Source organism: Lepidochelys olivacea, assembly GCF_965140295.1.
Source record: "Lepidochelys olivacea isolate rLepOli2 genome assembly, chromosome: 1".
Lineage (NCBI taxonomy): Eukaryota > Metazoa > Chordata > Testudines > Cheloniidae > Lepidochelys > Lepidochelys olivacea.
The window spans coordinates 244,576,371-244,599,716 of record NC_140411.1 but is presented as its reverse complement, the minus strand read 5'-3'; the positions used below and the strand labels follow the sequence as shown (position 1 = coordinate 244,599,716).

The 23,346-nt window shown below is 50.7% G+C and overlaps 1 protein-coding gene across 1 annotated transcript in view; it reads left to right on the top strand.

Moving 5' to 3' along the window:
- The window catches only part of IQSEC3 (IQ motif and Sec7 domain ArfGEF 3), a 125,462-nt gene that overhangs the window by 85,876 nt on the left and 16,240 nt on the right, over positions 1–23,346 (top strand). The window contains exons 4-6 of the mRNA XM_084637350.1: positions 2,957–4,050; positions 8,556–8,717; positions 22,337–22,459. Coding sequence (XP_084493476.1) covers positions 2,957–4,050; positions 8,556–8,717; positions 22,337–22,459 — 1,379 coding nt within the window. The remainder of the gene's footprint in view (positions 1–2,956; positions 4,051–8,555; positions 8,718–22,336; positions 22,460–23,346) is intronic.

Sequence of the window (23,346 nt, the reverse complement as noted above, 5' to 3'; positions counted from 1 at the left end):
CTCCTTGTTGTTATGCCAGGCTGTGGTACCTAGGACTCTCAGTCAGTTTCCAATCGCAGCTGGTTGGGCTGTGCCTGCACAAGTGAGGGTTTAATGGGCATATATTTAAATGAGCCTTGCTTACAGAGAAAGATGGGGAAGGGATAGGTCCTAATTGCTCACAGAGGTGGGAGAGCTGTAAAAGGAGACTGTCCCGCATCCCTTCTCGTGCTTTGAAGATGTGGAAAGGCAAAGCCCTGATCGTACGCTGAAATTTAAGTTTGGTGGGGGCAGGGCGGGTGAGCTCAGGGTGTGATAAGTCTTGGAGAGCATCTCCTCCTTGCCCCCAACCCTCTGCTTTTCCCTGCACCCCGGGGCCAGCCCAAAATACCCCAGGGCAAACAGAGGCCTAGTTCATCTGCTAAGACTATTGACAAGTCCTATTGTCATTACAGCTGGCTCCACAATCTCTTTATCGGGATAAATGGTCTGAAGGTACTTTGACCTTGATTCGGCAGGTGCTTACTTACATGGCGAGCAGCAGGATGTGCAAAGCTGTTGTGTTCCAGGACAAGTCTGAGCAAGGGCTCAGGGCTAGGTCTGTCACTGCACTTTAGCTGGGGCCGTTATTTATACTGGTGCTAAGCAAGTGCAAATGGTTCCTATTCTGATCGGGCAGGATTTGGCACCCACATTGCACTGGTATAAATGACTGCCCAAGGCAATGGAAAATCTGTCCCTATGGGTGGGCACTAGGCGTCATTCTCTGCATTAAGCTCTGCATAAGACAATCCAGGGCCCTAGGCACACTACAATTCAGGCTGTGCCCCGGCACTGTGGCCCCACCTCCCATTTGGAATGGCATGGGCTCCCTTCTCCTGTCCAGGAGCAGCAGCAGGGCCCTCCCCTGGTGTCCAGCAGGGGCCGCATGCTCTCTCCCCCCTAGAAAGGTGAGGGGTGGCAGTAATCGGTACCTTAGTACTTCACCCAGAAGCTGGGGTGTATCTGTAGGGATGGAGGGCTAAGCCCGTAGCATTCTCCACCTGCCACGCACAGAGTCATCTCCAGAGGTGGCATCTGCAAAAGCCCCTCTCACTCTCACAACAGTGGATCTTGGAGTTAATAGCTTACTGACATACATGGGGCAATTCTTAAAGCTGGTGTTCCAGGCTCTCTGCAGACGCAGGTAGGCACTTGGTTCGCTTTCTGAAGGTTAGCTTTGCAGCTGTGAGGTCCAGAAATCTACCGAAAAGAAAAGAAAGCTGAGATTCTGATGCAATCACATGACTCCAGGAGTTGGAACCCTAGATACTGGCATAGTCTGCCTATGCTTGAATCTGGTCCTGTCCACAGTGAGCATGTAATAAACCTCAAGGTCTTTGCACACCTACTCTTGAAACCATGGGACCAGAAAGGAATGCAGTGCAGGTGTGTCTGAGAAAGGGCCTGTCCTCTGCATATAAGGCAATTAACCATGTGCTCCCCTCTTTGTCTTGATCCTTGTAATAGGCAGAAATAACTTGGTGGTCATGCAACAGCTCACTTGTTAATGCAGGATTGAGCCTGCCTGTGCTCCCTGTCCTGTGCCTCATTTCTACCTGGCATTCTCACTCTTTCACACACACACCCCACTCTGTACGTGGGCTGTGCAGAATAAAGTCCTTTATCAGACATGGGAGGGGACCTGCCAGGCTCAGCAGTTTAGTCACATCTCAATGGGGATAATTAGGGTTTGTCCTTTCTGCTTCCCTCAGCATCATCATCCCTCATCTTCATCCCTCCTACATTGTCCTCTGTTGATCACTCACTGGGACTGAGGCTGGGGTGATGTATGAAGCAGACAGACAGCATCCTCCTGTGGTACATGTCTTGGGCTTCACTTGCAGAGCAAAAACGAAGTGAGGACTGGGAAAAGGAAACAGCATTTGGGTTCATGTGGGAAATTGGCCAGACTGTGGCACAGAAACAACCATAATGAAGTGCCCAGTGTAGGCCTCGTGGCTGGTTTGCTCTGACTAATGTTGTCATGTCTCCTAGCTCTCTCTGTGTGTGTGTGTGTGAGAGAGAGAGTGTTTAGCAGCTCAGGAGGTATTGCATAGTCTAGAGTCTCCTGCCATTTATTCTTAATAGCTTTTCTCGTCCTTTAAAATGAAAGTTTCTCAGCTTTCAGACCAGTTTTCTTTTTCTCCCTGAGTTGTTTTCATTTGGTTGGTTGGTACCTGAAAAACACAAAGTGCACCAGGCCAAAGAGTGGAGCTTAGATAGGGGTGTGACCCTGAGAGATGCGGAGCACTTCTTGTCACATGCTGAGCAACCTCAACACCCATTGACTTCTGTGGAAGTTGAGGACAGTCGTTCACAGGTTTGGGTCCATAGATTTTAATCTGAGCCCTAGTTTAACAGTTAAAATTCCTTAGTTTTTTTCTTGTTCTCAGTGATTTGCCCTTTCTCTAGAGGCACTTTGCTGAGGTAGCTGAGGGATGTAGAAGTGTTAATGGAGCTTTGGGAGGGTCGCACTGCTGGAGTGCTGTACTTGCATTGACAAGACTCAACTCCAAAGAATTTCAGAGGCTGGTGTCCTGTTCTCAGGGCAGCATTGTACACAGTTCACAGTGCCAGTGTCTCAGCTGGCTTTCCCAGGCCGTGGCCACGAGGAAGCTCATACTGCTGATGTTTTGCCAGGACACAGTGGTGAGGAAGCTCACACTGCGGACACCCCAGCTGGCATTCCCAAAGCACAACTTTGAGGAAGCCCACACTGTCATTGCTCCAGCAGGCATGGCCAGGGCACTGCTGTGATGGACCCCCTTCTGTTCCAATCCCAGCAGACATCCCCAGGGCAACGCAGTGTGGAAAAAGGCTAATGGAGTATTAGCAATGACACTCAGTGGGACCTCCAACTAATCAGTGTATAAACTGGGGTCGTGGACAGCCTTCAAAAGTCAATTAAAAAATCTTGTTTATGTGTGTGTTTCAGATCGAAATGCTAGAGCACAAATACGGAGGGCACCTGGTCTCTCGCAGGGCAGCCTGCACCATCCAGACTGCCTTCCGCCAATACCAACTCAGCAAAAACTTTGAGAAGATCCGGAACTCCCTGCTGGAGAGCCGCATGCCCCGCCGAATCTCACTAAGAAAAGTCCGGGTCCAGAACTCTGAAAGCTTCTCTGCTGATAAAGCCCTGATGGAAGGGTACAACTTTGTGGGCATCCCCTTGGTGAGGTCCCCATCTTTGCCAGTCACCATCAGCGGGGCCCTGACTGAATTGGAGGACTCTTTCACAGAGCAGGTTCAGTCCCTGGCCAAGTCTATTGATGACGCCCTCAGTACATGGAGCCTGAAGACCATGTGTTCCCTTCAAGATGGCAGCTCATACCAGATCAGAGAGACCTTCAGCGCCAGCTCAGTGCAGCCAAACCAGGACTTGGAAGCTGAACTGAAAGAGCAAGAGAAGGAGGAGGGACTGCTGCCAGATACTTTGCCCAAGAGCAGCAGCACCCTCATGATGGCCTTCCGGGATGTCACGGTCCAGATTGACAACAAGAATATCTCAGTCTCATCTTCTACCTCTGTGTCCATGGCGAACTGTCTTGGCAGCAGTGCCCAGGCCGGGCTCTCTCAAGCTGCCAGAATTGAAGAAAGCCCAGGGGATGGGGAAAAGGAAGACAAAAAGTCCCAGGCTGCCCTGGAAGGGCTGCCGGACTCCAGGGTCCTCCAGAACAGTCACACCTTCACCGAGGTGAACGTTAACACCAATGGTTTGGGGGGAGGGGTGATGGAGCAAGGACAAATGGTGGTACAGAAACTCCAGTTTGACTCGAACAATGAGACCGGGCAGGGCAAGGGATCTGAGTCTGAAAATGCAGACAACTCAGAGCAGCTGAGCAGCAGCAGCACCTCCACGTCAGCCAAGTCGGCATCGGAGGTATCTTCTAAGGAAGCGCTGCAGGCCATGATTCTGAGCCTCCCGCGATACCACTGTGAGAATCCAGCCAGCTGCAAATCTCCCACACTTTCCACAGACACCATGAGGAAGCGGCTCTACCGCATTGGGCTGAACCTCTTTAACATGTAAGTGGCTAATGGGACTAAATCCTTTAATCTCACATAGCTTTCTCCATTAATGACAATAAGAAGCTATAAAATGGTATTGGGCTAGATTCATCCCTAGTTGTAACTCATTTATGTTCCAGGGTGCAACCTCCTGGGGACTAAACTCAGGTCCCCAGTCTACAGTGCAGGGGCTTTGCCCTGCGAGTAGTGAACATAGGTTCTCTGGTTGCTGTACTGATACTCCACCATAGCTGGGGAGTGAACCTAAAACCCCATGGTTACTGTCCAGAGTGCTGAAGATTGAACCCTGGCCATTGGCCAGACGAAGGGATTGTCCAGCTGGGGATGGGACACAGGCCCCCTCTCATTAGTGACAACAGGGCTCTCTTGGGTTGGGGTTGTCCCCAAGCCCTGGTTACTCACTCTGAGGCTTTTCTGAATGAGAACTGAACCCAGGCCTTGTGTTTAGAGTGCCGAGAGCTTAACTAGCTCAGGGTGGGTGCTCCAGCTGCTGTTTTCCTTCAGTATTTTGGGGAGAATTTTTCACCTGACAGATCCAATTTAGTCATCACAATCTATCGCACAGCTCAGAATGATGCCCTGTGAAAAAAGCTGTCGGTGTGAAAGCAAAGGCAGAGCAGCCTAGAAATTTGAGTCAGAAGAGGTAACGTGGAAGGTCACGTACTTTGGATTTGCGGAAGGCGACTGAGGCTCTATGAGGAACTTTGGGTTTGCTCATTGCCTCTAGGTGAGACTCTCTTGACTGCAACAAACCCTGGGAAATACAGTTCTTTGCCCTTTCACAGTTTGATCATGTCACTCTTCACTTTGGTATTCATTCCAGTCCCTGGATGATGACGTTAGCAGAATGATTTCTGAGGCAAGCCCAGGCTGCATACTAGGGGGAAATTTTGCACACACACATTAAGATGCGCCTTTTTATGGGGTACACGTAAGCCTGGATAGGAGACGAGTGAGTGATGCACGTGGAGTGGATATGTGAATTATGAAGTCAGTGATTTGAGGACAAAGGGGTCTGGATAGGTGCTTTATAGAGATGGTCTCAGAGCACACCCACATCTTTTGGGTGTTTACCAGATAGGCTTGGGCCTGGTTCTGGATGGGCATTTTACCCTGAGACAGATTTGGGGGCACACACAGATGTGGGTGGACATTTTACCTGAGATGGGAATGGAACATGAACAAGTCTGAACATGTTCTATCAGAAAGAGGCTTGGGGTGTCCTCAGGTCTGGCTGGCAGTCGTGTGGAGACCAGAGCACAGAGAGGACGAACACCGGAGGTGGGTTTGTGGCACACAGATCTGGTTACACAGGAGACAGGCTCAGGTCTGCCCAGTTGTTTTACAGAGACAGGCCTCAGACCTGTTTGGGTCTGAACGGGTGTTTTATTGAAGATAGACTCAGTGCTCAGCTTTTTGCAAGCTAAATGTTTGAATATTCGTAGACAAGCCTGGCAACTGTGCCTGCACCAATCTGTCTTCATCTGGCTCGAATTGTGTATGTAGCTGACATGAGCACTGAGCTGATGGTAACGCAGGGGCGTGAATGTTTTTTCCCTGTGACTCCTGCAGTCAGGTTGGCTGATACACACATAATGAATCAGCAGCTTGTTGACTGCTTTGATCTTCTTCCACTTGCTGACCCAGACTCACCACATCTTTTTGGTCTCTGTGTGACTGGAGTCATGTCAAATACGCATCATTCAGAACCACATTCTCCTGGCCACGCCTTCCACCCTCTTGTGACCAGTCTCATGCCTGTCACCTGTTAGAGTCAGTTTTTTCGGAAAGATATTTAGCTGGGGAGAGGAAAGGTGCCAGCTTGTCAGTCTGGGAGAGTGAAGTCTTCTGTTTATCCCCAGCACTTGTGCAGAAAGAGCAGCAGTAGGACAAGCTTCTTCTGCAGAGACACACCAGTGAGCCCCAAAGGTGTCTGTCTCTGGGGCTGAGAAGGCAGTTCAGTTCATATAGCCCATGCAGTCCATAGCCTCCCTTCTGAGACTTCCAGCAAAGAGACCACTTGATTGGTATTTATAGTGATGTGGACACTGCCCACTAGAAACTAGACTGAGCGCAGCAAACCCATTTCATAGAGTGCCATTGAACAGTATTGATGTTTGGTCACCACTAGTCTGACTGAAAAGTGAAAGACTCGACTGTCTATTAGCAATCTCGCTGTGCTCTTTAGTCCCCATCTGAGTTTTCAGCAAGTGATATTGTGGATTGGAACTGGCCCCTGGGAACGTAGTGATTGCATTTATCCTGTGGCACACTCCACAGCGAAGGGGTGGAATTCCTGGACCGGAGAGTACCTTATGATGCAGTGTTGCTCTAAAAACTGTGTTCGCATGTGGGCAGCTAGCTGCGTAGGTGGAGGGAAAGCCAGCAGGACTGTAGGAATCCCACAACACATACTGGCTATGCTTAGCTTCTCAGGGACAGAGGAGAATGCCAGGGGCCAACGTCAGAAGTGATGTAAGTGGAGATGTAAGATACATAACGTGGATAAAATAAATGAAGGTAAGGGGCACAGAGCACAGTATTCAGTTGTGTGGCATTCAGTCACTGTGCTAGTTGAGAGTGCATCACACCTATTGGTATTTTATGGGGAACAAATTCTGCCCCTGGCAAAAGCAGGGGGAAAGCTCCTTTTTAGTTAATGGGAGTTTTGAGTGTGTACATCATATTATCTTCTAGTTGCAGCCAAGGGAGTGTGGAAATGGTGAAATGTAAATTAAAGGGAGACAGGGGGTGGAGGTGGTACTTTATTTTACATCTTCCTGTTTATTACTTTTCCTGCATCATCCTCCCCCCCCCCAACCTGTGCATCCATCCCCACGGTATGACAGTTCCATTCGCAGGCCACATTCAGCTCTCAGGTACACTGAGGTAAATCCAGAGTAAACCCACTGGCTTCAGTGGAATTACTCTGAATTTGCACCTGTAGCTGAGATCAGCCCCTGGCATTTGGGCATCTGCTGAGATGCCCCAGAGGTGCATTTGCGGGTGCACTTTCCAAACCCTTTCACTTCTGAATTTGAATTCTACATACACACACAACCCCTTGTGATGCTTGTGTTTGGTAGTGTTCTTTACACTGACTCTTCAGAGGTGACATACGAGCCTTGTGGGGTAGCACGGCAAGTGCATTTTGCCCGATGTACATGATGTGTTAAGTAGCGCTTAATAGGGTAAGTGAGCCTGGGTTTTTCGCTGGGGTATTTGACCGAACTCCCACGTGCATACTGCATGGGCTGAGTTGCTGTTTTTCCATTAGGATTATCACTTCATCAATTTTCAGCTCATTCTGTTCATGTAATTCCGTGGTATATTTCTGGTACGTGCACTCTTGTATGCCCCATGGGGCACTCCTACAAGGGACAATGCACTCTCTGGCATGCTGTTCCATCCTGGGTACGGATGAGTTGTTTGCACAGTCCCTAATCACCCGGTAGATCTGAGCAGTGGAAGTCACGGAGGAATCAAGCACTCATGTGCTACTGTGTACTGTGCTGTTTCTCTCAGGAAGCTGCTTGTGCAAATTCATTCATTAAGCCTTTGCAAAATTCCCCGGTGGGCTAACGATAGAAATGGGACATTCTTGCCTCCTTCACGAGGAAGCACCAACCATCCTGGATTGGAGAACCAGGAGGAATTTGGAAATCATCTCAGCGTTCGCTGATTCCCCTGTGCATCTGACAGCCAGAGCGCGGTTTGCTAGAGCGCATCACAGGTGACAGCCTGCCAGAGGGGCAGGGGAGTAGGGACAAAAGAGATACATGCAAACCTTCAGTACATCCCTGTGTGCCATGCATACTCACACAGACACGCTCACACGCACAAAGGGCCACATAGAAACACCTACACCCAGAGGCACACACACACCAACACACATGGGTGACACACGCATCGTGTATATTTGCGCACAGAAACACACGTGATCTCAGAGATGCTCATGCATACGAAGACACATGCAGAGGCGCACACAAACACCACACACTCAGGCACAAGCACTTGCAGAGTCACACACGTGCAACTCTCAGAGAGCTCCATAAGCAGACAGAGACACAAACTTACTGACACAACACACACAGCTGCTCTGGGCTGGGGGCTGCAGGGAAGGTTATGGCCTGTTTAGGCTGTGTCCTCATAACTAGGTTCTCAGTGCATTCACAGTCTCTGTAGAGGCCCCAGTCTGAGTAGTCAAGGCTGCCCCACGGAGTGACACACCAGCTGGACAGGTACCATGGATGCTTCTGTCCTTGTAATCAGAACCATTTTTACCCCCTTAACTTGTGACATGGCAGGGGCCGGGTGAGGCTCCCCCCCTGCAGGCTGGATGGATCCGCTGCTGACCTTGCCCCTGCCCCACAACCAGGCCAGTCACTAGCATGCACATTAATGGGAGGAATGTGGGGGAGGACTCCCCAAGGGGACTCCTTCCAGAGGCAATGGTTCCCCGAAGGGAGTGTCCGGCTCACCGTCCTTTCCTTCTCTTCCAGAAATCCAGACAAAGGGATCCAGTTCCTGATCTCTCGGGGTTTCATCCCGGACACGCCCATCGGGGTGGCACATTTCCTGCTCCAGCGCAAGGGCCTCAGCCGCCAGATGATCGGGGAGTTCCTGGGCAACAGCAAGAAACAATTCAACAGGGACGTCCTGGAGTAAGTGCAGAGACCCCTCCCCTCTCCCCCCAACTGCCGTCCCCTTCTGAGTGAGCGTGCGCTGCCCCCTTCCTAACTCCCTTTCAGTAAGTGTGCTCTCCACTCCGTCTCTGTCCTCCTCTGCCTCTTCTAGGAGTGTCCCTGCCCCCCCACTCTGAGTGAGCGTACCTGCCCCTCCCACTCCCCACCTTCCCCCTAGTTGTACCCCTGCTGGTGAGAGTGCTCCACCTTCTCCTTGTCCTGTCACCCCACACATACTTTTCTGCATCATGAGGGGCTGCTGCAGCTCTGCTTTCTTTGGTGCTCCTGCAGCCGCTGTCCTGGCCTTTCAGCATCTCTTTCCCCAGAGCTCCTTCAGCCAGCTAGAACTAACGTAATAGCCCCCGGCCTGACAGAGTTCAGACTGGTGTGAATCAGCAGCCAGAACCACCGGAGTCACTGCATTTATAGGCGTATAAAACTGGGGCGAGCAAGAGGGAGACCAGGCCCCACGGCTTCCTCGGGTGTTAAAGATCCTGTGGCACTCTATGGAAGGTGATCGGGGTAACAAGGGGAGGAGAGGCACTGTCTTGTGCTTATGGGACAGGTTGGGGAGTTGGGAGAGCTGGTTCCATTCCTGGCTCTGTCACTGACCTGTGTCCAACCGTAAAATGGGGATAATAAATACGGGGGTCAAAGCTGTCGGGTGGGGGTGGTGGAAGGGCTCGGAGACCCTGGCCTAGAAGACACTTAAGTAATGGGTTGTTACTACCTTTGCAATCCCCAAGGGCTGGCCAACAGTGCCATGTCATCCGCTTCCATGGGCTGAGGTTCGCTCTCCGCACAGCGGCCTCCAGTGCCATTTCTGTTGGGTTCCCCAGCCTGCTCAACCAGTCTCAAGCCCCCTTCTGCTCCTGTTCAGCTGCTGCCCTTGGTGGGTTGTTCTGCTAGGCTTCACTGGCCCTGATTCTCTCCTGGTCCTGCAAGTCAGAGCCCCTTCCATCAGCCCTGCATTTCAGGCTGGAGCTTGCTAATGGCTTTTTGAGGCCCATACGTACTTCCCTAGCACCTGCTTCCAGCCAGTCCTGCCCTTCTCCCCACCATGGTCTACAGGGAGGGGTGAAAGTAAGTTAGAGGACTTACCGGTATGCTGGAGTCCTGAGCAGGGGCGTGGCCTCAACCAGAAGAGGCAGGGCCTTAAATCCCCAGGCCCTTTAAATCTTGATTTAAAGGGCCAGGGCTCCAGCTGCGGTAGTGGAGGCTGGGAGCCCGGGGCCCTTTAAATCACCCCTGAGCTACTAGCTGCAGAGGCAGCTGGGAGCCCCGGGGGCGATTTAAAGGGCCCAGGGCTCCAGCTGCTGCGACTGCAGCAGAGACCCAGGGCCTTTAAATAACTGAGGAGCCCTGGGGGCTCCTGGCTGCCACTGCTACCCCAGGGCTCTAGCAGAGCTTTAAAGGGCCTGGAGCTCCGCTGTGGTAGCAGCTACCGGAGCCCTGAGCCCTTTAAATCCCCGCCTGAGCCCTGCTGCCCGAGCCCTGGGGTAGCAGTGGCTGGGCTGCAACGGGGATTTAAAGGGCCCCGGGCTCCAGCCGCCGCTACTACCCTAGCCCTCTAAATGCCCGCTGGAGCCCCACCGCTGCTACCCCAGGGCTTTGGCAGCGGGGCTCTGGCGGGGATTTAAAGGGCCCCAGGAGGGTAGCGGGGGCGAGAGCTCCGGAGCCCTTTAAATCCCCCTTGCAGCCCGGCCACTGCTACCCCAGGGATCAGGCAGTAGGGCTCAGGTGGGGATTTAAAGGGCTTGGGGCTCCAGCCGCCGCTACCGCCCCGGCCCTTTAAATCCCCTCCGGAGCCCCACCGCTGCTACCCCAGGGCTTTGGCAGCAGGGTTCTGGCGGGGATTTGAAGGGCCCTGGGAGGGTAGCAGGGGCGAGAGCTCCGGGGTCCTTTAAATCCCCCTTGCAGCCCGGCCACTGCTACCCCAGGGATCAGGCAGTAGGGCTCAGGTGGGGATTTAAAGGTCTTGGGGCTCCAGCCGCCGCTACTGCCCCGGCCCTTTAAATCCCCTCCAGAGCCCCACCGCTGCTACCCCAGGGCTTTGGCAGCAGGGTTCTGGCGGGGATTTGAAGGGCCCTGGGAGGGTAGCAGGGGCGAGAGCTCTGGGGCCCTTTAAATCCCTGCCAGAGCCCCGCCACTGCTGCTACCCCAGGGCTCAGGCAGCAGGGCTCAGGCAGGGATTTAAAGGGCCCCAGGCCAGTAGCGGCGGCTGGAGCTCCGCGGCCCTTTAAATCCCCACCGCAGCCCCGCTGCCGCTACCCCAGGGCTTTAAATTGCCCTCTCTGAAAGCCGGTCCTGGTATGGCACATCGGCTCTTACCAGTACGCCGTACCGGGGCGTACCGGCTGACTTTCACCTCTGTCTGCAGGGCCATCGCTCACCTGCTGCCTCCTGACTTTGGGATGGGGAATGGGGACAGGAGGAGTCTTACCTGGTCTTCTGGTCCCTGTCTGAGAGGGCAGGCTTTCCTCCAAGACTGGCTTCTCTGTGGGTCCCAGGCTGTGTGCTGGTCTCCCTCCCTGGGCTTCCTTTACTGCCCAGCTCTGAAGGATCTATTCCCCTTCAGGTCACTCATGTAGGGGAGGGCGCCCTGTAGAGGCCTCTCCACCAGTAGAAGAAGTAGAATAGCCGCTGCTTGCATGCTGGCTCAGCACCTCTCTTGGACCACGACAAACAACACTGCCAGGGACAGAGTCAGAGCCAAACTCTCCTGAGAATCAAGGCAGCGAGAGCAGGAAGGGTTTGAGCCAGTGTGTCTGCTCAGCCCTGCTCCTCAGCAACAGTCACCTCCAGGAGTACAGGAGCGACTTTCTGCTCTCTCGGAGCCTGATCCTGTGAGGTCGTCTCTGAAGTCAGTGGGAGACAAGATCACGCAGCACTGACTCTCCAGAGAAACTCAGCATGGGCCCTTAGCCATATATCCGTCAGTGCATGTCATAGCTCTCAGCTAGATCTTTCTTTCCATCGGGACAGAAGGTTTGTACTAAATATCTTGTTATAAATCAGAGGTGGGCCTGAACCTGGAATGCGCCCCCTCCCCCATTCTCCCGAATGTGAGACACTCAAATTCCACAGTTAGGGCCTGTGGTGAACAGAGCTGAACTGGAAACCCAAATTCCCTTCCCCCCCATAACTTTGGGGAAGGAAGAGATGTCAAATCAGGAGCCAAACTTGGGTCCAAATTTCAAGGCTTATCACTGCCATAAATGCCATGCTATATATCAGGATTATTTTATTGCCACAGGTGCTTGGCCATGTATCCTGCCTCTCTGTCTCATATACTGTGTGTGTATTGATCCAGCCGTAATTGAGGCACATGGTCTCTCAAATCATTTCATGCTGAGTGCCACAATTAAAAGTAATTGCCTTTTTCTCCATCAGGCAATGTGTGGGCTGCATCTCCAGACAGAGCCTCTTTAAATCCAAGCCCATCTTCAGTGCAGAGAGAGGGCTTGTTGCGATAGTAGTAGGCGGATAATTCCTGCTACCCCTAGGTTGTGCATCAGCCCCCACTGACAATGTTCTTCTCTGTCTCTTGGGTAAACAAATGATGTGCTAGCATTCAGTGAGAAAGGTTCCTACAACAGAGCCTGTGCCATGCATCCCAGTGTAAATATGATGTAGATGCCAAGTCATTATTACTGCGCATGTCAGTAGAGCTGTGAGTGCATGTGCATTCTGGAGTGTTAATGTACCTGAGCACCATCCTCACCACACACAGCACCTCCGAAGAATCTTTCAGCCATAGGTCTCAAAGCATTTAACAAAGGTGAAGGAGTATCATTGGGTCCATTTTACAGATGGACAGAAGTTCTGTGACTTGCTATCACAGGGCAAATGCACCCCGTTCCCCTTTGGGGTGGGGTAATGGCATTGTGGCCCCACAGTGAAGTCCACCCAGCTACCCTTATCCTCAGGGCAGTAAGACCTAATGGCCAAAGTCTCTACAGTTGCCCTTCTTCACAGGGCCATGTGACCTAGTGGCCAGAGTCACTGAGGCTTCCCTCTCCCTCAGGGTGATCTGGCCCAATGGCCAGAGTAAATAAGGCTGCCGTCCTCCGCAGGGCTGTGTGGCCTAGTGGCTGGTCAGGGGAGTGGGCCGCCACCCAGGGGTGAGTGGTGTCTGGGGTAGTGTAACCTGAGCCCTTCCTACTCTACCGGGTCCCAGCCCAGTGCCCTGACAGTGGCAAGTGTTCTTGCCACTGAGTCAGCGGGGATCCAACCGCAACACACTGACGTCCCCAACAACAACTAGTCCCCCTTGGCTACTTCCTACCCTGTCCCTGATACCATGGTCTGGGCATCTCTGGGATGTCCAGGTTTCTTGGCCTGTGCGACTCTAACCTCTTTGGGGCATCCTTGGGTACCTGGGTATCCGCTTGGGTCTTGGTGCCTCTGGCTTCTGCAGTCTGGGGCTTCAGCAGCTCCCAGGCTGGAGCCTGTAAAGTGCATCCTCCCTCCTCAGTGGTCAGCCCTGACTGAGCTGAGTTGCTCACTTTTATAGTCTTGCTCCAGTTGGAGTATGTCCAGCAAGGGTGAGGGGCGGGGTTTCCTCTGCCCAGAGTGTGTGTTTAACCCCTTCTTGGCCAGTGTGGGGCAAGTGCACCCTGTCACACTTGCCCAAGATCACTCAGGCCTGATTGCCCCTTCACCAGTGTAAATTGGAAGCATTTCCTTTCAAGTTAATAGTTACACTGGCATGAATGAGAGAAGAATTGGCCCACTGAATCTATGGCAGAACCCATCTCCGATGTCTTAGTCCCCTGCCCTATCCACACTTAGTGTATTAACACAACACCAGAGCGCCAGTGTGTCTAGTCCCATCAGCCGAGCAGCGTCCTCGTACGTTAGTGTATCAGCCTCTGTGCATTGAGTGGTGTGTTTAACGTCTACAGCCTGCCCAAGTACAGGCTGACCAGACAGCAAGTGTGAAAAGTCGGGATGGGGGTGGGGAGGTAATAGGACCCTATATAAGAAAAAGAGCCCAAAATCAGGAACTGTCCCTATGACATCGAGACATCTGGTCACCCTACCCAGATATGCTCTGTCTGCGGTGCCCAGTGCTGCCAGCAGGACTGGTGCGCTCCCTCCTTCTCTCAGCTGCACAAGTAGCCACATTATCACAAGTGCTTGGGTGGCAGCACTGTGTACCCCTGACAGAGCATATCCGGATGGGCGATAGACCCATGCAGTGAACACAACTGAGAGCACGGGGGTGACAGCTGCGCGTGCAGATTACAGACGTGAGTCTGAGAATCCCGCCCTCCGTTCTTGCAAAGTCATTTCAATTATTTATGAGATTTACTGTGTTAATTCAGCTGTAGTTTAATATGAAAAGCAACTCAAAACTCATGTTGGAAATGTGAGCTGTAAGCTTTCTTCTTATCACAGCCCAGTTCAATTAACCAAACCAGATTAATAAATAATAGGACAGCCTTTAAAACAGCTGTGAAAGTCTCCAGCCTCCCTCATGCACTCAAGTGCTGAGCAGCATGGCCCAGGTCACAAACTACTGGCTCAGCATTGGTATCTTTACTCAGGAGACTCCTGTTGGATTCCAAGGAGACTTTGGGCCATTAAAGGCCGCCGCTCAGGCAGATGGGCAAGTGACCTGCCATCTGTTTCTTTTGTCATTTAACAGAGTTAATAATTGCACCAATATTTTTGCACCGTCCTTTAAAAATGTGACCTCTTTAATTCATGCTTAGTGAGTGAATGTGGATACAGACAAGAGGAATGTACTGTGTAGATCACAAAGTGTGTTAAATATCCAGGGATGTAAAGATTTTTAGCACAAGATTTGGCCAGTTTGGTAAATTATTCCCCACTACCCCCAAATCAGGGCTTCCAAGCCCCTGCTATCCTTGAATAATACTTCCCGCTCCCCCCCATCTAATTTCATCTCACCCAATGAAATCTACAATCATCAACATGGTAGCTGGGTACTCTGTGGTATTTGAACACATTATGGGTTGTATTGTCAAAAGTGCCTAATGACAGAAGAGCACAAGTTCCTTTGAAAGTCACTAGGACTGTACTCCTAAGGGCTTATCTATACAGGGGAGTTTACCATCATCTTGTGCACTTTTGAAAATCCCATCCTATTTCTTCATTCCCTGTTCACCCAATAAGACCTTCCAGTGCAAGAACCCCACCCTCTGGCCAGCACATCTCCCACTGGATCCTATTCCCACGGCTCCTACAGTCAGCCAAGCAGACTCAGTAGACAGCCAGATGTGACCCATTCTCTGCCACCCTCATGGACTGCACAGAGCTAGCCCAAAGTATGAGGACTGAGCGACAGTCCCAGCCTGCGTGGCCACTAGACCGCTGATCTGATTCCTAAGCGGTTTTTAGGATGTCTGCATATCACATATTCCACACATGCTATCAGACAGATCACATAGCTGTGTGGGAAGGGGACCCAGTAAAAAACATCAGCATTCACAACATTGCGCAATGTTCTCATTCTTGCCTTCATCTCTTTCTCCAGCCATTCTTTCTTCTGTGCTTTCTTAGTTTGATGCTTGCTTGCTGCTGTTCTCATTCCTTTATCCATTCTTTCATGCTCTCTCTCTCTTTTTGCTGACATTCATCCTTTCATGCTGTCTTTTTGTTTGCCTTCATTCATTCTTTCATGCCCTCTTTCTTCCTTCCCCCTGTTTTTGTCTCAGGAATTTCATACATTCCTGGTTCGTTCATGAGCCAGTTCTTGTGATCTGTGCCATGAATGAAGCTGGCAGCGCTGCTGGGGCTGGATTGCTCGCATTCTGGATCACAGGATCCTGGGAAGGTCAGAGCGGCTGTCCTGATTCATTTGTTTCCAAAGGAGGAACGTAGGAGACGTTGCGGTGAATAAGGGCAGGTCACCGTTAGAATGCAACTGCTGGGTTTGTTCTGATGCATTCTCCTTGCGGGCGTGCTGCTGTTCTCACTGTTAGACACATGTTGCCTTCCCTTTCTCTAATGGGCAGCGAGGCAGAGAGGAGCTCCTCTTGAGAGATGGAAATTCACAACCAGAAGCATGAGGAGGCAGCTCTCAGTGATGGAAGCCAGTTTGCTATTTCACCCATTAAACTGTCCTTGGATTGACACAGGAGGCTTCCTGGCTACTCCCAAAACAACCGCACTCATCAAGGAGTTAGCATCCCCTGTTGAGGGGCCCCAGGAGATTTGCATTACAAGAGAATTTGAGCAGGGGCTGTGCAAAAGCTTCTACACCAGAGGTGAGACCATGGATTTAGTTCAGCTACAGATTGATAATGAGGGGATGGGGAGAGACGTTTGCCTAGTGCTGCCAACCATGTGCAATATCCCCAGGAAGATCTGAGTTATGCAGGAGGGAGCTGTGCATGCCACTGCCTCCCTAGTGCAAGGAGAGCCAGGTGTGCAGTACACCTTCGGGAGGGGGAGGAGACATGTACACAATGCAGATCACATGTGACATGTACTTGTGCACAGCCCAGCTTCTGCTCCTGCTAAGGCACCCAGGGTAGGAAGATTGTGCAGCAACCTTGTACGCAGCACAGACACTCTCATGTCACGAGGTCTATAGGCCTGGCAGAGCACCCCTCAAGTAAGCAGAGCCATGCATGTATTTGCAGCCCCCCTTGTGTGAGGAGAGCGGTCTGCACTGGGGAGTCTGTTCTATGCAAAAAGGACTGTATACACAGTGCAGCTTCTCCTGTGGGAAATGGGCAGTAAGGTAGAACAGCTGGCAGGCTGTGCCATGCACTTCTCATACTAGGAGGGCCGGTGTGTATGAAGTAGTGTCTCCCTACCAAGTGAGTTGGCATGCACACTGCAGCCACTTGAGCCCTGGGAGGGCTAGCGTGCATGGCACAGCCGCCCTTGTGCAAGGAGAGCCATGCGCATGGCGCCATGTTCCCGTGTGGAGCCCCTGGCATGCGCAGTGCAGCTGGCCTCACGTGAGTTGAGCTCTTCTCTTCCAGTTGGGCCTGAAGTTCTCTTTCTTTTTTGGGGGGAGAGGAATGTTATTTATTAATATCTTTGAGTCTTGTGGTTTTAAGAGTTTCCACCTGGCTGCCTCTCCTCACCTCCCTCCCTGAGCCTGGGCTGTGAGTTCATTACCGACGCTTTTAGTTACAGCCCAGCTCCCGCTGTGTTGTCACCTGAGCAGAAAAGCTTTAAAATAGGTCATTGTGCTTGGCTGAGCTGATGCGAGCCCCACACGGTACAGCTGCTTCTTGCCTTCTCAGAACTCTTTCACCACGAGTCTCCATCGCCACGATTAGTCCTGTGCTAAATGCCTCGCGGCACAATCATCGCTGGCATGATGCCTCAACACACGTTTCGCTATCAGTGGGCGACGTGCCTCTGGGCATACTACCTGTGGGCATGAAGCCCAAGGAAACGCAGCTGGGAATGTTCTAACAGTGAAAAATGATCCCATTGGGTGCCAGGCCCAGATCCCATCCCCAAGGAATGCTAGGCATCTGGACTCGGATCCCCAGGGGATGCCAAGTGCCTGCGTTTTGAGCTCTCTGTTGTCCCAGGTTGTTGGGAGCGCCTTGTATCAAAATACTAGTCCTCATTTTTGAGGGACGCAGCTATCAACTTAAATGCTCAGTAGTGACCAGACTCCCAAAGTCCTGTCCCAGTGTGTGCTGGGCTCACTGCAGAGCTGGATGGACTCTGAGAACAGTCTTTTGTCACTTGTCCCACAGTGCTGGCTGGTCAGGAATCTGGAAGGGACCTGCTCAGTCAGTTACACTGCCCTCTGCTTCCCTGCCTCTCAGTCCATCTGATTGCATGGTCGTAGCCATCTGCGGCACAGTGGTGCTTACATGCAACAATGAGCAGGCCTTCTTCAGTTATGGCACATGGAAGAGCTGTGTGATCCTTGACATGGATGCAGGAACCCACTCTCAGAGATCCTCCCCCCGTCTTACTTCTGTTAGTGCAGCCAGCTCTGGGGTGAGGCAGTTTCATTGAGCTGGAGGCTAAGCTGCCTTTGCACCAAGGCCCTGGAGGCTGAGGAGATTCTGTCACTCTTACAGAGCTTGTGGCTACAGATCCGCTGGCCAAGCTCAGCTTCCACAATCCCTGCCTCTTTTGGAAAGAAGTGACCCTCCTTCCTGGAGTCCCCTGAGAAGTACTATAGAGTTGAGTGTCAGTGAACAATTGTTACAGTTTGTACCTTATAAAGATCGTAGAGAACCTTTAAAATCCTGCCGGCACCTAAAGAAATCTGCCAGACAAATGGAGTGCAAGCCCAGCGGAAATGGCTAAACCAGATTTCCTCATTCCTTTGCCATTTCTACTAGCTCTGCATTTCCCAACATGTGGGGCATGCTCCTCTGGGCATGGGACAAATGACTATACGGGGGCAGCTTTGATTTTATGGAGAAAAAAGCAAGTCTGCAGCTGTTACATCTGTGAAGAAAACCTTCAAAACAAGGAATGCGTGTAAGAAAGGAGAGGAAGTGTCACATGCAGCTCACCTTACCTGATCACTCTTGTTACAGTGTGTATGGTAACACCCATTGTTTCATGTTCTCTGTGTATATAAATCTCCCCACTGTATTTTCCACTGCACGCATCCGATGAAGTGAGCTGTAACTCATGAAAGCTTATGCTCAAATAAATTTGTTAGTCTCTAAGATGCCACAAGTACTCCTTTTCTTTTTGCGGATACAGACTAGCACGGCTGCTACTCTGAAACCTGTCATTATGCAAGGCACTGAATTTAGCCTTATGGAGTGGAAATCCATTAACTTCTTGAAAAAACTCATACAGATACAGACAGACATCATCTTCCTTTCCAAATGCAAACAGATGGACATCATACCAAAAGGACTGAAGGTGAAAAATCCATTACAATCTCACACAGACTATGCTGACAGATTGTGCCACACACTCTCAAAGAAACTGCGGAACCACCTGATCAACATCCTATACAGCGAACAGGGAAAGATTAAGAATGAGCTCTCAAAACTGGATACTCTCATAAAAAAACAACCTTCCACACAAACTTCCTTGTGGCTGGACTTTACAAAAACTAGACAAGCCATTTACAACACCCACTTTGCTTCTCTGCAAAAGAAAAAGGACACTAAACTATCTAAACTACTACATGCCACAAGGGGCCACAGCAGTGGTTCTCTTAACCCGCCCAGCAATATTGTTAATCTGTCCAGCTATACTCTTAGCAGAGCAGAAGAATCTGTCCTATCTCGGGGCCTCTCCTTCTGCCCCTCCACCCCCACGAACATGATACAGTTCTGTGGTGACCTAGAATCCTATTTTCGACGTCCCCAACTCAAGGAATATTTCCAACACACCTCTGAACAACATACTAACCCACAGAGACCTTCCTACCAACACTACAAAAAGAAGGATTCTGGGTGGACTCCTCCTGAAGGTCAAAACAACAGACTGGACTTCTACATAGAGTGCTTCCGCCAACGTGCACGGGCTGAAATTGTGGAAAAGCAGCATCACTTGCCCCAAAATCTCAGCCGTGCAGAACACAATGCCATCCACAGCCTCAGGAACAACTCTGACATCATAATCAAAAAGGAGGTGCTGTCGTCATCATGAATAGGTTGGAATATGAACAACAGGCTGCTCGGCAGCTCTCCAACACCACTTTCTACAAGCCATTACCCTCTGATCCCACTGAGAGTTACCAAAAGAAACTACACCATCTGCTCAAGAAACTCCCTGAAAAAGCACAAGAACAAATCCACACAGACACAACCCTAGAACCCCAACCAGGGGTATTCTATCTGCTACCCAAGCTCCATAAACCTGGAAATCCTGGATGCCCTATCATCTCAGGCGTTGGCATTCTGACAGCAGGATTGTCTTGCTATGTAGACTCCCTCCTCAGGCCCTACGCTACCAGCACTCCCAGCTATCTTCGAGACACCACTGACTTCCTGAGGAAACTACAATCCGTCGGTGATCTTCCCGAAAACAGCATCCTAGCCACTATGGATGTAGAAGCCCTCTACACCAACATTCCATACAAAGATTGACTACAAGCCGTCAGGAACAGTATCCCCGATAATGTCACGGCAAACCTGGTGACTGAACTTTGTGACTTTGTCCTCACCCATAAACTATTTCATATTTGGGGACAATGTATACCTTCAAATCAGCAGCACTGCTATGGGTACTCGCATGGCCCCACAGTATGCCAACATTTTTATGGCTAACTTAGAACAACGCTTCCGCAGCTCTCGTCCCCTAATGCCCCTACTCTACTTGTGCTACATTGATGACATCTTCATCATCTGGACCTATGGAAAAGAAGCCCTTGAGGAATTCCACCATGATTTCAACAGTTTTCATCCCACCATCAACCTCAGCCTGGACCAGTCCACTACATGCCTCCAGCTTTCATCCAGACCACACCACACGATCCATTGTCTACAGCCAAGCTCTACGATATAACCGCATTTGCTCCAACCCCTCAGTCAGAGACAAATACCTACAAGATCTCTGTCAAGCATTCTTACAACTACAGTACCCACCTGCTGAAGTGAAGAAACAGATTGACAAAGCCAGAAGAGTACCCAGAAGTTACCTACTACAGGACAGGCCCAACAAAGAAAATAACAGAATGCTACTAGCCATCACCTTCAGCCCCCAACTAAAACCTCTCCAGCGCATCATCAAGGATCTACAACCTATCCTGAAGGACGACCCATTACTCTCACAGATCTTGGGAGACAAGCCAGTCCTTGCTTACAGACAGCCCCCCCAACCTGAAGCAAATATTCACCAGCAACCACACACCACACAACAAAACCACTAACCCAGGAACCTATCCTTGCAACAAAGCCTGTTGCCAACTGTGTCCACATATCTATTCAGGGGACACCATCATAGGGCCTAATCACATCAGTCACACTATCAGAGGCTTGTTCACCTGCACAGCTACCAATGTGATACATGCCATCGTGTGCCAACAATGCCTCTCTGCCATGTACATTGGCCAAACTGGACAGTCTCCATGTAAAAGAATAAATGGACACATATCAGACATCAAGAATTATAGCAGTCAAAAACCAGTCAGAGAACACTTCAGTCTCCCTGGTCACTCGATTACAGACCTAAAAGTCGCAATTCTTCAACAAAAAAACTTCAAAAACAGACTCCAATGAGAGACTGCTGAATTGGCATTAATTTTCAAACTGGACACCATTACATTAGGCTTGAATAAAGACTGGGAGTGGATGTGTCATTACACAAAGTAAAAATATTTCTCCATGTTTATTTACCCCCCTACTGTTCCTCACACGTTCTTGTCAACTGCTGGAAATGGCCCACCTTGATTATCACTACAAAAAAGTTTTTGTTTTTTTTTCTCTCCTGCTGGTAATAGCTCACCTTACCTGATCACTCTCATTACAGTGTGTATGGTAACACCCATTGTTTCATGTTCTCTGTGTATATAAAATCTCCCCACTGTATTTTCCACTGCATGCATCCTATGAAGTGAGCTGTAGTTCACGAAAGCTTATGCTCAAATAAATTTGTTCGTCTCTAAGGTGCCACAAGTACTCCTCTTTTTTTTGCGGATACAGACTAGTACGGCTGTTACTCTGAAACCTGTCATGCTGAAGTGTGTAAAGCAGCCTTTCGCAAAGTGTGTGGAGAAGGGGTGTGAAGAAATAGCCAGTAGGGAGAAGAGACGTACAATTATGATGTGCAGACTTTAACCCCAACATGGCAGAGTTGCGGGGAGGGGGGCTGCAGTTGGTCTCACTTGCCTGAAGGGGAGCTCAGCTTTCACTAGTTTGGAGCCAAAGTATAGAGGAAGTAGGCAGAGAGGGGTGTTTCTTTCCACAGCATCCTAGACACTGGCAACAAGAGTTATCACTGGGGCTCAGTCAGTGCTTAATTTGTGCAAGGGCTGAGCCCCGGCACCTCTTGGCTTGGCAGTTCATAGCCCTGGCACCTCTGGGCTTGGCAGTTCATAGCGTCGGCACCTCTGGGCTTGCTGCATCAGTTATGAAAGTAAAAAAATTGCTTGAGCCCCGGAACCTCTTTCATTGCAAATTAAGCACTGGGCTTAGTGCAGGGAAACAATGCACTGGAAGAGCTTTTTATTTTTAAATGTTACATTTGCAGAGGGGCTGCTACCATGAACCTGCTAATGATTAACCAGAGGAAAACTTCTCCTGCTCAGGGCCTGAATGAGGAGGTGTGAGGAAGATACGGATGGTAAGGGGAATGGATGCATGAATGAATGGTGATAGAAGTGCATGCAGAGCCAACGGGATGAATTGCTGGTGTATAAGAGAGGGATGGATGAGTGGACAGGTTAGGGATGGATTGGAGGGGGTGAGTAGGAGGAGGAGTGGCAGTGAGTGAATGTACTGGGTCACTGCACAGGTCAGTGTGTGAGCAATGGACAGACGACAGGAAATAGATGAAGAAATAAATACATGGCTGTTCATAGGAATTACTCACATGCTGCAGAATCCATAGGAAGCTCTGCTGGTGTCACTGTCTGCCTTGGTAGGTTGCTTAATGAGCCCACCCTGTGTCACTTCAGAGAGAGTGTTATTGTAGGCTTGGTGCTGAAGGAATTTGTGTTCCTCGCCCCTTAGCTGTGTGGTGGACGAGATGGACTTCTCGGGCATGGAGCTGGATGAAGCTTTGCGGAAATTCCAAGCCCACATTCGTGTGCAGGGAGAGGCTCAGAAGGTGGAACGGCTAATTGAGGCCTTCAGGTAGGAGAGCCGTCACTGCAGTGTGCCCACGCAGCCCTGCTGGCTGTGAGACACTGACTGTTTACACTGAGGAAAATAAGAGCTGGGACGTGGGGGTGGCAGGAAGTAGGCAAAGTAAAGGAGTGACTGGAGCGAGAGTGTTGTTTGCAGTGTTGTTGTACCCTTGCTGGTCCCAGGATACTAGAGAGACAAGGTGGGTGCGGGAATATCTTCTATTGGACCAGCTTCTGTTGGTGAGAGAGACCAAGCTACTGATCTACACAGAGCTCTTCTTCAGGTCTGGGAAAGGTATGCAGCGTGTCAAGCTAAATACAAGGTGGAACAGATTGTTCAGCATAAGGAGTTAACACATGTTGCAAGAGACCATTCAAGGTGAAGTGGGTGGCTAACATTTCTGCAGCTGTAGGACAAAGGAGAGAGGGTGACAGAGCTAAACCTCTCTTTGAAGGAAGGGTAAATCCTGAGGCAGGCTAACAGGTAAAATCCCATCTGTCCTGCTGGCACAGAGATGTCTGTCTCGCAGGAACTCAGTGGTATCCATGGTGCAGAGTGGGAAATCCCTTGGGGGCCTGAGGCAGTTACAGGTTTCTAGGACTGCACAGCATACTGGGGCCAGAGTCAGATGGTCCCTTACATGGCTGTGCAGGGTGGAGAGCACACAAGGAACCTCCCCACCTCTGTGTGCAAGACCCACACAAGGAGCAGCCATAATGACACTGCTCTTTCAGCACTTACCTGTGAGTACTGTGCCCCAAAAGAGGGAAGTAGGAGGTGGACCCAGGGCTTCACCCCTGCCCCTGCAACCAGCCACGTGTAGGGGAGCAGGGTACACCAGCCTGCGGAGCCCCGCTGGGACACAGTTGCTCCCTGAGCTCCCTGTGAGTCAG